The 17,500-nt window shown below is 39.1% G+C and overlaps 1 protein-coding gene and 1 long non-coding RNA gene across 6 annotated transcripts in view; one reads left to right on the top strand and one right to left on the bottom strand.

Annotated features, from left to right (window-relative positions):
• The first annotated feature begins 37 nt into the window (after positions 1-37).
• LOC137994070 (contactin-associated protein-like 5) overlaps positions 38-17,500 on the top strand; it is a 20,308-nt gene continuing 2,845 nt past the window's right edge. Inside the window, exons 1-3 of one of the 5 annotated variants that reach the window (XM_068839796.1) lie at positions 38-282; positions 10,840-11,303; positions 14,815-17,500. The exon at positions 14,815-17,500 is cut by the window's right edge and continues 2,845 nt beyond it. In XM_068839796.1, coding sequence (XP_068695897.1) covers positions 11,056-11,303; positions 14,815-17,500 — 2,934 coding nt within the window. In that variant the 5' untranslated portion in view covers positions 38-282; positions 10,840-11,055. The other 4 variants (XM_068839798.1, XM_068839797.1, XM_068839800.1 and 1 more) reach the window with 4 other exon arrangements.
• The window catches only part of LOC137994125 (uncharacterized), a 22,566-nt gene continuing 7,256 nt past the window's right edge, over positions 2,191-17,500 (bottom strand). The window contains exons 2-3 of the long non-coding RNA XR_011122120.1: positions 5,669-5,849; positions 2,191-3,351 (exon numbers count right to left, since the gene is read on the bottom strand). This is a non-coding gene — a long non-coding RNA (uncharacterized lncRNA). The remainder of the gene's footprint in view (positions 3,352-5,668; positions 5,850-17,500) is intronic.

Raw genomic sequence — 17,500 nt, 5'->3', positions numbered from 1 at the left:
ATCTAGAAACAAATTGTTACGGATGTTTCAAGGGAGGCCGAATCTTGCTATGCGTTAACCTGGATCTCCTTTAAACGTCTCAGCTCTGTAGAATGTAATTGTCTGTCTGTTTACTAAAGCTGTGACAACGTTTTGACTTTGTAATCTAAGAGTTTGGATAAACAAAGTCCAGTTGTTTTGCTCTGCGCCTGTGAAATGAAAATTATTAGCCGTTGACCTTCATCACGGGAAACTTCTGAGTTTTTCTTTGGCTGAAGAACCTGCACGGTGCTGAATCAGTAGGTAAGGAAAATGATAAATTCCAAACCATTTGTTAGTAATTTAGCCGAAAATAGTTCTAAGAACTCAGGACAAGCTTAACTTCAAACGTGATCGAGAGCCAAGCTCGCTCGCTTGCAGGCGGATTGACCCTTCCACGGTTTTTGCGCCATCTTGGCTGGGAGGCAAACACACCTAAATTTACAGTAAATGTATGGGATTTTGGCCGACTTTGAACCGCTGTAGCGCTGATAAAAAGAGACAGATATCCACAGTGAAAGTGTCTTTTAAAAGACATTTATACTGAGATTATTTTCGTGAAATATAAAGAACAGATTCAGGCTACAACGACCATAAACGAATTTTTAAGATACCGTACAAACTCTTGCCTGCAAATTGCCGGCGAAATTAGAAGCAACATGAGAAGATTTATTGTTTGAATTTACGGACGTCATACCCTCCTAATGGCCTTATTTTCCGTGAATGAATGACATCAATAAAACTATTTAAAGAAGCGGCAAAACGGTGGAAATCTGTCTCTTTTTAGCAGCGCTACAGCGGTTCAAAGTCAGCCAAAATACCATACATTTACTGTAAATGTAGCCTTGTTTGCCCCCCCCCCCCCCCCCCAGCCAAGATGGCGTCAAAAACCGTGGAGGGCTCTATTTTCTCCGAGTATACCCGAGTCAACATCGAAAAATAAAAAATAAATAAAAATCTCTTCAATTTTGTTCTAGTAAATTAATCAATACTGGCCGAATATCATGTAGAAAACATGTAGAACATTTGCTTGAAACGCCAAGATGGCGTTCAAAGACAGTGGAAGAGTCTATTAGTTTCATTTTACCAATTCAACAATTCTGTGCACCAAGGAGTGGTTTTGACGAGACATTCTTGTAGCAAGATGCCGGTTTAAATGATATAAAAGGAGACGATAGGGATGCTCCTTGATGCTTAACTTTAGCAAGTTGCTTTGTGCAAGTCAAAATTTTAGGTGCAATCAATACAAGGTCAAAACAAGATGCAAAAGTGGTATTACAGGCCTTTGTTCATCAAAAGAATCCGATGATTCAATCATTACTTGATTTTACGGCGATACGACGACGGTGCGGGATTGAATTCTTGCCGTGCGGGCCAAGTCACTCAGGAATTCATGGGTATAAAACCGGGTCTTGTATGCTATTCTCATCGTTAAAGGATCCTGTTAAGGATTGTATGGGATGTGGGTGTGGGAATCGTCAAAAATTATACTTCCAGGGGCAGATCCAGAAATTTCCAGAAAGAGGTGACCGAAGAAATTGCGGCAAGAGCGCACCCCCCCCCCCCCCTCCCCTCCCACCCTCTGTGAAACATTATTTGTATCCAGTTTTCCTCATGATTTCATAAAATAGAAAAAAGTCTCTGACATTTAGCGTGTCGCTCGGATTTTTGAAAAGCAGTGAGCTTATTATCATAATTTTTCATATTTGATATGCATTATACATTCAATTTTTCATACCTGATGTATATCTATCAAGGCAAAATGTATTTGAAATAAGAAAACTTCTGAAACTGAAGTAATCATTAGGCTGATTTAGCAACAGAACGGGAACGTCAATGCCGACGTCGCGCGCAGCAAAACTACCAATGAGAATTTAGAATAGAGAAGAAAAGAGTGGAGTCTATTCTATTCTGAATTCTCATTGGTGTTTTTTCTGCGCGCGCCGTCGCCACTGCCGTTCCCGTTCTGTTGCTAAATCAGCCGAAAATCTCAGGAGATAAGTCTCTTTTTTAAACCTACGTGACAGCATTCTCGGCCACGTTTTAATATCGTATCATGCAAAGTGTTAGAAATTTAACCTTGCTTTATCAAAAGACAAAAAACCCTATCAAGCTGAAATTTGTGAAAAGATAAGTCTTCAGTTGTTCTAATAACTATCTAAACTAAGATCTCAAAAGGATTGATAATTCCTTATTTTTTAATTTTGATGACGTCCGTGAAAACCAAGAATAGTTTATAAGGGCCGTTGATTCAAGCAACGTTCTATAAATTTTCTTATTAACAATGTTTATGAAAGAAAATATATTTAAGTAACAAAGCTTGAAGTACCATCCGCAACACCTTGACAAAAGAAAAAATCCTTGACAAAAAGGGGGGGGGGGGGGTAGGGTCCCGCTGGGCCAACCCCTAAATCCGCCCTTGACTTCTACATACATACATACACACATACATACATACATACATAATTGACCGCTCCCCATACGGGCTTTTCAGGGCAAATGAAACACAACGAAACAACAGAACAGAACAACAACGACAACTGTTAAGAATCCCAACTGGCCGGAGGCAAACCAGTTGGCTATTTACAAGTCCAGCTGGAAAGTTGAACCAGGGACTACCAGGATCAAATTCAACGAGGGGTTAGAGCGGGTCTTGAACCCGGGATCTCCGGATTTCAAGGCAAGCGCCCTAACCACTGGGCCACACTGCCTCCTCCACTTCTCTGCAGATATCAGCACTTCATCCAAAGAAACATTAGAATAAGGCCCTCTACCCTTTATATCAGACAATCAGGCTATTTAACTCTAACACTATTTTAAAGATCAACATGGGGTGAATATTATCACCATTAACCTAACGAGGACATTTGAGGATCAGAAATCGTATGTTATCACGACACATTCTTTTTTATCCGTTGTTTTGAGACGAACTCTTCTGTTTTTAAAGTATAGATTTTTTTAAAGCACCCGTCTCTGATATTAACTGAAAAAATAATGTGTTTAGGAGATTGAGGTAGTTTTGGTCTCAATCTAACTTTCATTTGCTTGGTCGGCAAGACGTCCCAAGAACTAGATGAAAAATTGCCTTTTATTCCTAGCGAACATGAACCAGCATCATCATGAAAGTCTGACGTCTTGAGAAATCGGAAACCAGATTTTTCCCTTTAACTCTTCAGACGGGCCTCTTAAAGTGACTTAATTTTACAAGTTTGGTACATTAACGTCGGAAAGGGAGTCTTCCCTTTGCTCACTAAGTGTCTTATCCAAGGTTTCTAGGATAGCCAGGAGGAAAGCCGAAGTCGCAGAGCAACGATGATTTTACGACAGCGTGATCTGAAAACACAAAAAAAGATCAGTTATGCTGGTATACTAATTCTCTGGATCCACTAGACAGATAAGCATTTTTGTAGGCTTATCTCTTTTCAGTCTTGATAAAAAAAGCTGATTAAAAGATGAGCACGTCTTTTTTTCCCATTTTTCATAAATTCGTGTATACATGACTCACGTGACACCTAAAATAAAATCACCAAAGAGAAAATTATTCTACGGCGAAACATGCAGGTCGGAAAAATTATAATGATGACATTTTAATTGATCTTCACGCGTACGGGTCTCCAGTCGATTTATTGACGCATAAAACAACAGAGTATCAGACATAAACTGAAGAGTCAGACGAATCGATTGCGCATGCTGATAACCAGGAGCGCCGTAAATCCGCCGTAAACACTCTGAAACTTCCCGAAACACCGATAAAGTTATGATCAGTTATAGAATTAGGCCTATTACTTGCATGGTATTGCACAGTTTTACAGGGGCTTCCGGGATGTTCCGGTGCTCCTTGTTTGAGCGAATACTCGGCTCAATTCAGGAATGCAGGCATTGAATAGTTTTAGTGCCTAAAGTCACGTGCTTTGAATAATTAAAGGTTTTATTCAGGTTAAGTCAGAATTTCATGTTTTTTTTTAACGCCGTATTTTAATCGGATCCCTTAAGTTCGCACAGTCTGTTATTGGCCGATAAGCGCATAATCACCCTTTCATAAGAGAACTAAATAAAGTTTTGTACGGTGGCTTGTACGGGCCACCGGAAGTATAACCTTTTTTTTGAGCACTTCGTTAACGCCCCTAAGATTTTTTTCCAATTAGCAACTGATTTCAATGGTCGACGTTGAAAGAACCGGTGGATCTTATTACAAATTTCATAATCTAAGTTTGACAGTCGTGGCGTATCGGATGCTTTCAGTGTCACTGTTCGAGACAATTGCCGATCTGGGCAGCGCCGGTTTGCGCCAGTGATCAAGCTGCGAATGCGGACCTCAAGCGATCCGGGCGATGCAAAAAACGGAGCAATCTAGCAAGATTTAGTGTCGCCGGTGAGTTACGAAAAAAATTGTGGGTTTTAGTCGTGGTTTAAGTTGATCCGAATATGATTGGTCAGCGGATAATGTTTTGCTTCAAATGATGTCCTTTTACGAGGAAATCCTTCCTACAAAACAGGTAACAAAAAGAGTCAAGTGTTGTAACTCACGACAGCGATCAAATGCGGCTTCAACTTTGACGTAATCTTACTTGCGGCGATCTTTGCAAACACGTCGATCGTTTCCGAGACTACTAAACAATGACCTCAACCCATTGCCAGCTCATTATTTTGGTTAATGGTTTTGCCATATGGGTGTCATCTAACTTATGGTCACACGCCTCGGACAGTTGTTTGTGGTGTCCATGTTCGTGTTTTCACTGTTGAGACAGTCTTCCATTTTTTATGACATGAATGGTTCAAAATCGTTCTCTAGTTTTAAAAGAATCATCCGTGCTTAATTATTAATAAATGGACTGAGGATGCAAGAGTTGTACTCTTTGTAATTTTTAATGTCATTAAGTAAATGTTTCAATGTATTTATGATTAACGTGATTAATTAATGCATTGCCTTGTAAACAACATTGTTTTTCCTTCTAATGTTGCATTCGTATTTTGATTTTTGTCCCCATATTAGTAAGACGATCCTCCCACGAATTTTTTTATTTATTTATTTATCCATCTATTCAGCAACTGTTGGCACCGATAATGTGCAGGGGCACCCAACGAGAATATAGTTCAAAATCACTTAAACATAGCATTGTTAAACGTATTTTCGTATTTAAACGGTAGATATAGGCATATTTTATCCCCTAAAATTTTTTCATCTGTTCGGATTCCCTTGCTGAAAGTCTATTGATCCAAAAATTATAGGGTTCAAAACTTGCCTTTTCGAAAATTTCAGTCAGAAAAAAGGCTCCCGAAAATTCTAGGTGACCTTTTTAGGGTAAAAATCCGTTTAAAATGAGCAATTATACCATTTTTTAAATGTTCGAAAATCCTAGGACAGGCAGGCAAGCAAGGAATTTTACAAAAAATGTTCCGAAAATTCTAGATCTCAAATTGTCTTCCGAACAGATATTTTCCGAAAATTGACGCATGGGTGCCCCCTAATGTGGAGGTAAAAGTTCCAAATCTTCTTTGAAGCCGTCACAATTTTTCAGGGTCAAATTCTCATGATAATTCCGATCACTTTTTTCAGGTCAGTGCTATGATCAATTTAGCCTTTTACTTCTTTCTAGTTGTCCGTAGTAATTCCCCGTCCATTATAAGCGTGTCGTTTTTAATGCCTCACCGTCTATTGAATCAGTAGATAACATCCTCCGGAACGCACGTCATGGAATTTCTCTCGCCTCGGGACTTCTGGCGGGGCGTTGTTTCGTCGACCATGTCTGATAAAGAACACAAGTGACTGCAACTTGGTGTTTTCCGAGTCTTGGAGATGATTTCACCGGAGTCTGTGATCAACACGTTTTCTAGACCACAAAAAAGAGAAATCAATTTTAATAGAAGATAGGAATCGTTTTCACAAAAATATTGTTTTTCAAATAGATAACGTGTTTTGGTCGTTTTAAACCACATAAGGTTGGGATTTTAGCTTAATTGCTTTATCTTACTAACGATAAATTCCTGACCCCAGTTGAGTTATTGTATGGATGGTGGTCTAGCATTGATCTCAAGACAGGTTACTGAGAGGTTAAGTAATATTGAGCAGATTACGCCGAAATCCTTCCAAGCAAAACACTTATAACCTACGTAAAACCATACGGTCCGAAACGATTTTTAGCCTGCGCATCGGAAGAGTCAAGCCAGAATTTATTTATCATCTGCAAAGGTTTGCATTAATTAAGGTGCAACAGTAGTGAGTGTTGAGTTAAAAAAGCTCTATGCATGGAAATTATATCTGATTCCCGGCCAAGATATTTGACACGTAGCCTTAAATGCATTTGTTCCAATTTTCTGTCACCATTATCAGATTTTGATAACCCACGGCTTTTATTTTAAGTGTACCAAATTGGACTTTTTCAAGGCGCCAACTAGAGGGCAACTGGGGTTTAACTAATTGACAACATTTTGCACTTTTTGGCTGATGTTTTCAATTTAAGTTCAAAGTAACTTTTGTTAACTTTAGGTCCTCGATGGTTATCGATTCTATGATTCTGCTTTTTTATTCACTATTCGAGAGCACTTTCGCGATCCTCAGTTTCTGGGTTACTACGCCCGCCCAATTGGCTTTAACATGTCGCACCACATTCGTCAGCCAATGAACTAAGTTTGGCTTGGTCGCATGCATTTCTCCCGCGTTGAGCAACGGCTGCATGTATTTCCTTTCAGTGTTTTCCGATTGGCTGTTTTGATTCCCTGCCTCTTTTATAATTGGCTAAAATAATTACTTTGGTTTTGATTAATTAAAGATACTCGATTTAAGACTTTCTCTCGATGAAAGCAATATAGGGCCAGGGAGTATGACATTGCAATTGTTCCACACAAATTTCACCCTCCGTTGTCGGGTTGGCTCTTGGAACTAGTTTCTTCTTGGACCAGCGAACCACTGAAAATCATTTTAAGAACTACGTCGAAATTTAATTGATTATAAGTGATCTCGAAGACACTATGCCGCCCCAAGCTCTTCAGTAATTGTGAATTGCTTCAGAGAATTATTATAGCGTACTCAAGCTAGGCAAAGTTTACTCACTGACATGATGGATAGATGAGGAAATCGATCCATGCGTGTCACTTGCTGAAGGGTTTTGCCTCATAAACCGGTAGGTTGGTCCTTGAATTGTAAAATACGCACAGAAACAGGTGTTTATCGATTCATTTGTAGTTGCTTTAAGCTTTTGTCTACTTACAATGCGCACGTAATCAGAAAGGAAATTTATCACTTGAACTGTTTCCTCTGGTGTTTGATATAAACGATTTCTTCTCGTTTCGTTTTCGGTTTGTTCAAAGATAATGCAAATTTTGAATTCCCTCTTATAACGGCTTCAAGATTAGTGTTAGATAGTTTCATACTGCGTTTGTTTGTAATTCGTCGTTATTAGTTTTGACTCAGGCGTAATCCAGTTCTTGGGATCCGTATATTAAGCGGTGGATAAAAAAAAATGTGTCAGAAAATCTCACGCTACGTATAAATCACAAGATTTGAACTTCATTTTTTTCAATTTAAGCTTGTATTTTTCCTTTGATCAGTAAATAGAGAGCTGAAATATTTCCATGTCGAAAATTGTTTCTCGAAAGAATGAAAGCTCGACATCTCTTTTAAAAGTTTCTCTTCCACTCTGAGGCTGCAGAAGAATCGCAATTGTTCCTAATTTACAAATCAGGCGCTATTGTGGCGGATGAGTCGTTCTCTCACAAAGTGTTTTCTTCAACATGGATAAAATCAAGACATGTTTCATTTGTATTTATGTGGAATTGTTGCACATACTTTTATATACTCACTGTTGAGTTGTTATTTCAAGCTTATCAACAAAACTCCTATTGGGTTCGAATGGGATAATCTTTCACTCCATGAGGTCTCGTTTGTCGCATTAACCGTTATATTCCCCACTTGAGAATTCCTGGCTAGGCTTAGCTCAGTTCCACTTACACATGGGATATCTCCGAAAGCTGTGGATGAATTTCAGGAACCCGGCACAAATTTAAATAAGAAAACGGGAAGTGTTTTTTTCTTCAACAATATCTCTAGTTCATCACGATCTTAGGGGTGCAGACTTTATTATGGACAATTATGGACACAGATGATAAACAATCCGCAAAACTCAAAAAAGTAAAAAGTTATATCTAAACAGCAAGCCAAGCCTTTTAAATTTATATGTTTCCGCGCGGGTGGTCATTCGGAGCAAAATGGACCCATACTTTTCTCGTATGAATGGCCTTTACTTCCTTACTGCGAATCGTCCAGTTCTCGATGCCGTCTTAATCGGAAAGTTTGTTTAACGTACGGTAACTCTGATCCAAATAAAGATTTTGAAGCGGTATTTAATGTCAATTGTAGGGACAAATTAACAACGTTTGATATCACCAAAATGCAAACAAGGTGATGGGAAAAAGTCTTTCAGCTCCTAGTAATTTATACGTCCCGAGTTTTTTTACAATTATGAGTCGTTCGTTAATTTTGTGATATTTTAGTAGTTTTTGTTTGTTTCTTTTTTTTTCCTCCGATTTTAAGAGAGTAATTATTAAAGTTTATCTAAGTGAGTTTTACCTGAAACAGTATTGATGAATTTGATAACTTTCTTTTATCTCAGAGGTGGAGTATTTAAACTAGTGCCTGATTATAAAGTCATAGGCGTCCTCGGCTTGTAAAACATTCAGCCGGTTATATCCAAGTCTTTACATTAATGCCTGATGAGTTTATCATTGCAACGCAAATAAAAAGTATTCTTTCTAAAACTAGCAGCAGCCAAAAATGGAAAGGTGCAACAGTTCTTAAGACTAACGAAAATTTAGAAATGAATCTCATGGTGCAAGAAATTTTGAGCCGGTAAAGTATCAAGCTTACGATACGATATGTCAGTCTTGTCGTAGGGAAATAAATCCTAACGCTGGCTGCCAACCTTCTTTATTTTTTTTAATTTTCAACCTCTTCTGACTAAAATCCAAGGACGAAAAGCGATTTGTTTTCTTTACACCGTGCGAGACTAGCCCTGGCTAATTTGAACAGCTAGACAAAAGGAAAGGTATACCTTTGAATTTCTTTATTGAGTTATCGGACAATATGCTTTGTGCGAGAAAAACTCTTGAACGCTCTGTTACAGTGAGCAGAACAAAGAAGGCACGTGGCAAATAAAGTCGTAATACAATAAAGCGGGCCTAATCTTTTCACTCGTTTATATTGTGACTGACTCTATATCTTAGTCCGTGTATCGCAGACCACACACAGTGTAGAAGCAAATTTTGCGAGTTTGCTGTATCCACGTGGTGGTGATAAATTTTTAATGTCGGGACAGTTTGCGGCCAAACTAACATGCACTCGAATTCATCTGTCTTCGTAATTTAAGGTGCAAAAGTGATGAGAAATTGGTCGCTGTCCCGAAATTGGAATGAGATTACATGGGCACTTTGTCCGATAAGGAAAACTTTTCCGTCAAGACCTTTAAAAAGCGAACAACGAATAGAGAGACAATTTAGTTCGAGTCCTTATTGAACAATGTTATTACACGAACAGAAATGAGTTATTAACCCATTGTTCTAATATACCTTAAACACGATTTAATTGGCAGGCTATGAATCGCTCAGGTAAATAAGTGTAGTTTCTTAATTACTGAAAGAAGATGAAACAAGAATGTCAAAATATTGATCAGGTAGATGTCACCTGCCGTTTTATAATCTGAATATGTTTGAAATTATATGGTTTAGCGCCGGTGGGCTTCTTTATAACTGGACAAATGCATCGAAAACCAATGTTGATCACGGTTGAGCTTTAGATAGAACGGTGCTTCGGAAAAGTACGGATCATCAGGTCTTAATCCTTAGATTCTTTGCGAGAGCGTTAGCTCTCACACAATTCAGCTTATTTGGAACATTCATATCTAAAATCAGAGTTTTTGGTTTGCTCACGTACGTACTCCTAAGATCATACACAGTGATGTATCGGAAAACGGGGAATCATGTCAATTAATCCTACAGTTCAAACGAATAAACCTTTCTTCGGAGATATTGAGAATTTTCCTGATGCATAGAAGCTTCAAGATCAAGGCGAGGTCAATGTGAATCGAACTTTGTTTCCACGAAATCTCCAGTCTACATTCTAAACGACATCTTGTCTAAGTTCTCGTTATAAAGCGAGTTCCCTTAGTCCCCAAAGCCTTAAAAATTAATAAGAAACACTGTACCCCGGACAATTAGTGAAATGAAAGAAAAAGAGTATTTTAACGTGTCTTAGCCACTCTTTGTGCCTTGTTTGATGACTTCTTTCAATATTTCCCTTAGCTGTCAAATCCCTGATATTAGGTCGCCTTGTCAAGAATTTGGACGGATATGCGTGTATCAAAAAACACACACTTGTTTTCGAATGTGACAATTACTGGGTATTCTAGTCCAATTAGCATTGAGAATACCCTCAATTCTTGTACTCTGCTCGATTGATCCAGTAATTATTCATACACAAAACGTCAGATTTGGACAGGGAATGCTGGATAAAACTTCCCCTGAAAAGGAATTAATCAGGCATTGAAATCTGCCAAAATCACTGAAAGTCGTGGCGGGTGCATTCTTCAACAGCTGCAAGCTTGCCATAAACCGATATAGGCGAGACCAGTGAATACGGTAATTGCTTATGGCTTTCAGAATCGCCTGAGCTTTTTGCATAGATCAATAAATCGGCTAACTGAGATAATTAATTTTGAAATGGACAAATGGACTAGGACTCTTTTCTTTGTTACTGGGTAAGATTAAAAAAACGTATAGTAGGCTTTGTTACTGAAGTACGCCGTATAATTTGTTTCTTTTACTCCTCAGCCCCGGAACATGCTGGCTCGGGTGTGACATTCAAAAGAGGCTCATTATACGGGAACATTGTTTAGGCAACGCGCCAAAGGTTGATCGTTGGTATAAATAAGGATGCAAAATCGGCAGGCAGGCAAGTTCATGATCTAGACATAACCGACACCTGTTAATGTCGGTCTACAAAGCGAGAGGGAATAGGGTTGGATACAAGGAAGGTAGGAAGCCAAAATGTGGACTGTTGCAGCGTTAGTCTGTTGGTTATTTCTCCCACTGGTTGCTTCAAGCGAAAGAGAAGAGCCGTACTCTAGCTTCGACGGAAAAACGTACTTAAAGTATTCGTACAATGGACAACCACGGACGCTTCCAGACCGCATTACTCTCGTTTTTAAGACGATTAAACCCTCTGGGGTTCTCTTCCTCGCGACAAGCAGCGGAGGCGACTTCATAATACTTGAGCTCCTGCGTGGAAGAATTAGGTGAGTTTTTGCTTCTTTATCTAAGTTTACATCTCAACTTGGTCTCTCTGTGAAGTGGGGATGTTGATTACTTTTGAAGAAAAGCGTACTCGACGTTTGCCAATGACTGTTTTTGCAAAGCTTCGATGGGGAGTCTGACTCGATGGAATTAAGGGTGTCTTAGAGTTTGTGTCACTCGCGAATAGAGTGGAACTAAATGTCGGGAGCATTTTATTGATCAAAGAAAACGGTTTTCCCTAAGCTCGACAAAGAGGTTTCATTTAATGCACGGTGTAATTATTGGTAAAATTTAACGGAATTTTGTGCAGACTCACGCTGGGAAAATTTTGACAAAAAAATGAAATTATTCCGATAAAATGGATACAATATTTAAATTAAAGTTTCATTACTCCGCCTTATCGAAAACAAGTAGGCTATATCAGTAAAAGAGTGGACAAACGTCTATGAACGATCAATCTTTCTCTTTCAAAAGTATTAAGCAAAAATAGGCCGATTGTCAGTGAACCTTGTATGATCTCTCTTTGTTTGATACCCAGTCTAATCTGTATAGCTTCTTTGTCGGGTTTATTCTTTGAAGAAAACGCGAGAAGGGCCGATGAAGATTTTCACAGTTTGGCCTAGAAAGGAATTGCTTTTCATTACTTTTGATTATTTCGTCATGGAATCGAATTTCATTTGATGTTTTTCCGTTTACTTTATTTACGTCAGTTTGTAGGCTGCAATCAAAAGCTTCCCAATAGTGAAGTCTCGTAATTTGTTTTCTGTGGCTTTAGTGTCAAGCTCCCCTCCGTGAAAAGATGCCGTTTGTTGGCTAGCAAGAACCGTTACTTTCTATCTCTAGCAAAGTTTGCGCGTAATTACGAAAACTCCTCGAACGAAGTTGCAACATTGTAACTCAAAAACCCTCTGCAAGTACTAATTACAAAGAACGATGAATAGTGTTCTGTCGAAGAAACATATCTGTTTCACCTGCGCCTGATTTGGTTTGCGCAAGCGCTGTTATGGAGTCCACTTTAAAATATTTATGCGCAAGTTTCCCTTGGGCTAAATTGAAGTCACAGTGCGATGCTGTGATCCAAGCTATGTGTGTTCTAACTGAAAGAAAAAGCTGCTCGCGATTTCGAAAGTTTTATTCACGGAGAACTCTATGCGCGCGCACACGCCTGAGCAACAGAGCGAACATGAAATATAGGTGGGTTGGAAAATCAAGTCCCGAATCTATTTTCCTATTTACGTGATTAAATTGTGTGTTTTAAAGATCTGAGTAAAAAAAAACAGCGATGGCATGGAAAGTACTCCATGCCATTTTACCAAATGTGGAGTAAGTCGTTATTACATACTTTCTTTTAAGCTGCAATTTTTGCTTTCCAAAAAAGCTATATATACTATATCAGTGACCAGTTTCGAGAGTTGTAGTGTAAGTTTCGGCCCGTATTCCCGGAAACGTCAATATCTTTAATTGATACGTCTCTTACAACAATTCAATCGAGCGGGAACGCACACTATAAAATCTAATGGCATGCTCTGTTGACTACGTACGGCTCGCTAAATTGGCCAATCAGCATGCATGGTACAGGACAGATTCAATAACATAGCTCGCGCTGCCTGTTGAGAAAATCGATGAGGTAATTTGATGTTATTTTTAATTCTACTGCTTTGCATTCTTTGAAAAACTTCGTGCTATAAGTCAGGCACCCTTAGATTCAAATCAGTGACCGCGAAGCGGAGATGAACCTTGCAATAATTAAGAGCTTATCATAAATTTGTATATCTATGCTCTTAGAAATTCGCTTATCTGCTTACAGTTCCATATAACTGAATTGCTTTGCTAAACCGAAAGCTAGTTTAATAAATCTTGGGTAATTTCTTCCATATACTTAGATCTCAATTAATACCTCCTATAACTCTGTTTAGGTGGGTTCAGTTTTGAAGAAAAGTGGCGCAGTGAATTTTCGTGTCTAAAATGAATCGAATTCAGTTTTTACTTCTTCTACCAAATTTTACACAACGTTAGAGTTTTTCAGTGCATTCCTGTAGAAAATCATTATTCCTTTCGTGACGGAAGGTAATGGCTGACAAGCGGAAAACCAAACAGGCCATTTCCGAGTTCATGTCTGCCTCCTCTTCAAAGCGAGTCTAAGTGCAAAGTTTTTCTTATGAAAATTAGTTTTCATTTATTTGTAAAGTAGAACTAATTATTATCCCAAAAACTTCGCACTTAAACTAGCTTTGAAAGGAGACAGACATTAACTCAGAAATGGCCTATTTGTTTTGCCCAGTTATCGTTTAATTTTAAAGAAAAACACCCTTGTTGGTTGACACTGAAGTACCATACCAGGAAGTAAATTATCTCAAGAGCAAGCTCTTTGTTTGATCCGGTTTCAAACAGTTACTTCTGAGAGCAACTACGCTGAGATGATTGCGAACCAACATTTCACATTCAGTATTTCCGTGGTATTTCGATATCATATTAAAACCAAAGGTTAGGGTAGCTTAGGGTTTTTTTAGGTTGATATAGGAAATCAAGATTAATGTCAATGTTTTGTTCTTCATATCTTCCAAGCTTAGATTCAAACGCAAGAGTGTTTTTTTCTGTGTTTGTCGGTAATCATGCCGCTGAAAACTTACTGAGACCGTGAAAACCGTAACTCTATGACCTGGTTAGAAGCAAGCCTTATGTGACTTCTATACCGTCGGAACAACTCGGGCCTTGGCAATAAAATTTAATCTCAGGTGGACTACCACAAGACTTTTTCAAACAAATAAACATATTCTGTCGTTAGATACAGTTAGGGTAATCATATCAAGACGCAATTTGGCCAGGATATTAAGTACCCATCATAGATTTCTCACATTACATTTTCTTCCAAAATAACGTTACCATGGCAACGATATAAGGCATTTCTTTGGGCCTTAAAATCAACACATTTTGTCTTTTTTGAAGAAACAGGACGGTGAAATCTTCCAATTCAACGTTATCACATAATGTTAAAAATAATCTCTAAAATATTCAACAAAATTTGCAGGCTAGTTTCTCGGAAAAATCAGTTTTTATGAAATGTGCCACTTTTTTTTTTACCTAAATAATTTTTTTAAATTTGAAAGACAAGCCTTTTAAATTAATCTAAGCTAACATACAAAAAATGAAAAAAATGCACCGTCCTGAAGCAGATATATAAACGAGTAAAGTCGCAAATTCCGGAAAAATGAGTCGTTACAAGATCAACACCTACGCATGCGTCATCCGCTCATTCGAGTGCCGCACGCGAGTGGAGCTACAGGCCAACACAAACGGATTTGAGTGACCATTAAATCGTTTGTGTAGAATTTTCGTAGTTTTCGTGAACAGGAGATGTCTGTTTATATTCCATTTAAATAGGAATTAGAAGAAAGATCAGCAAAATTAGCGGTATTTGTTTATTTCTGGTGACCCTCTTAAGACAGGATATGGGACTATTCTACATATATTTTATTTATTTCTGATTCCTGACAATTTTCTTTTTTCCGATAGATGTTTTATTTTTCTGAGTGCAACGAGAAGAGTGGTTACTGTTTATAAAGGCAAAAACGACTTGGCAAACAATCAGTGGCATCAAGTGGAAATCAAAAAAGGAGACTTAACCCCTGATAACATCACTCTCTACATTGATGTGGAAAAATACTTTATCCCAGTTCCTGGTTTCTCCTCCGCACGTTTTGCGCGCCAGACTTACTACCTTGGTGGCGTTGACGTAAACAGGATAAAGACAAAACATGGGTATTTAGGAGAACGTGACTTTGTCTTCCATGAGGGTTGCCTTGACAACAAATATACGAAAATCAATGGTACAAATCTCCTTGATGAACCATGGAAGAAAATTGCTACTGTGGACGGAAACTCCCATGAACATGGGTCTGGATGTCGCATGACAGCCGAAGGTTACAAACCAATCACTTTTGGCGAACCTGATTCGTTTATTAAAGTTAAGGCTGCTAATAACAGCACTGCATTGTACAGCTTTAAGTTTCGAACAAACGTTGGTGAGGGAATCTTGCTATCTCAGCGAAGAACAGAAAAAGGGGCAAAGATTTCCCTTTCACTGGTTTCTGGTAGTAGAATAAGACTAGATGTGGAATTTGTGAGTGACTCGTGGCCTGTGACTCTCTTTGGGGGATCCGACCTGGACGACGGAATGTGGCATTCTGTTGCAGTGAGCATTAATATACAAAGAGTGAGACTTGAAGTGGACAACGAATTGACATCTCAGAGCCAAAGCTCTCGCCGAAACTTTGTTAGCGGTTCTGAAGTTTATGTGGGAGCCAGCCGGGGGGGTTTCGTGGGATGCATGCGAGATCTGATAATACAAGGTCAACTGGTTAATTTTTCGACGGTATACAGATCAAAGGTGTTAGAGAACAAATGCAGTATCGACGACCGCTGCTTTCAAAACCCTTGCAAAAATAATGGCAAGTGCTTTCAGCGCTGGAACCGTACAATGTGTGACTGTTCAGGGACAGATTTTAAGGGTCCAAACTGTGATACGCCTGCCTTCTTTATGCAGTCATGCGCAGATTGGTGGGCTGCTGGGAAAACAACTAACAAATACTACAGAATCAATCCTCAGCATTCAGAACCATTCACTGTCTATTGTAACATGACCAACAAAAACGGTCCTTCGACTGTCATCGTTCATATGTATACTGGTACGAATAAGGTCATTGCAGCTGAAAGTCACATCAAGGGTAAATATTATCAGCATGACATCTTTTACGAGAATTCCAACGAGCAAAACATAAAGAACCTCATCGCAAGTAGCACCCATTGCAGACAATATCTTCAATACAAATGTAATAATTCAGTACTTTTCGATTCACCTAAAGCGTTCAATCTCTCAGGGCGCGGGGCACGATGGGTGTCACGTGATGGAAAAATTCAAGATTACTGGTCGGGTGCATCTCCGGGGAGCAAGCAGTGCGCATGCGGAGTGAACAGAACTTGCAAAATAAAAAATAAGGCGTGTAACTGTGACATTGTTGACAATAACTGGCACATGGACGATGGATATTTGACGGACTCCGAAAGCCTCCCAGTCAAGAGACTGATATTTACCGTCGATGGTACGAGCAGGACTTCGTATTTCGTCCTCGGTAGCCTTGAATGTTTCGGCTCAACGACGCCGAGGTCTACCGCTTTTCCTGCGACCACATACAATGCAACATCTCCGAAATCAAACGAATCTCATGCAAAGTTTCCAACCACTACAACCTTTACAGCAACAAATCATAAAGATCTCTCTGGTAAAGTTGGTAGCACAGACATTTCTTCACCATCAACAAGACACGATATGTCCAGCATAGAGCCTCATGACACAATTGTCGTCATAGAAATACCAAGAAAGCATATAACTATCCGTGAAAGTCCCAATCAACAATTAGTACTTATTATACTGAGTGTTATTCTAGCAGTGTTTGTGATTTCAATCGCTGTGCTAATTCTGAAGCAGAACACGCCTTTTCCTTGCAAATGTTTCAAGAAGGCTACCTGCCACGATGAGATTCATATAGATACCATTGAGCTTGCCGCCCATAGCCTAGTCGAACCAGAGATCTTACAGTTTCAGACAAGCCCCTATCCTGCGAGAAACACTGATTGCGATATCGGGCATCATTACCGCTATGGCAAATCTTCCCCAGAGCATTACAGTGATGCCGAAACGGACAGGCTTGATATTAGCAACGGGAGCTCATCGTGGAACTCGGAAAACGCTGACACCGAGAAAGAAGAGCCCAAAAAGATCGAAGATTACAAACATGTCGATCTTGGACTTATTGACGTGATTCCTTTTCACGCTTCTAAACAGCTTAGCACTGAACAACAAATCATTAGGCTAAAGGAGGTCATTTATGACGTACTGGCCGCCGCTGACGTAAAAGTTACACACAGTGACAAGAACGACAATAACACCACCAGCCCCATAAAACGCTACAAATTATCATCACATCGAAAGTCAGACTTTGAGCAGTCTCTGATAAACGAAAACGAATCACTGGAATCGGACAGTGAGTGCACTCAAACAATTTCGGAGGCAAGCTCAGAGATCGAGCTCGTATCCGAAGAAAGATCCAGCGAAAGATATAATGCCAGTGACAAAGAAACAAATGTGAAAGAACTTTATAGACGCCCTGGTAATGAAATCATTCTTGCGCGTTGCACATCG

This window comes from Montipora foliosa, chromosome 1 (assembly GCF_036669935.1).
Source record: "Montipora foliosa isolate CH-2021 chromosome 1, ASM3666993v2, whole genome shotgun sequence".
Classification (NCBI taxonomy): Eukaryota; Metazoa; Cnidaria; class Anthozoa; order Scleractinia; family Acroporidae; genus Montipora; species Montipora foliosa.
This window is presented reverse-complemented; position numbering and strand designations above follow the sequence as displayed.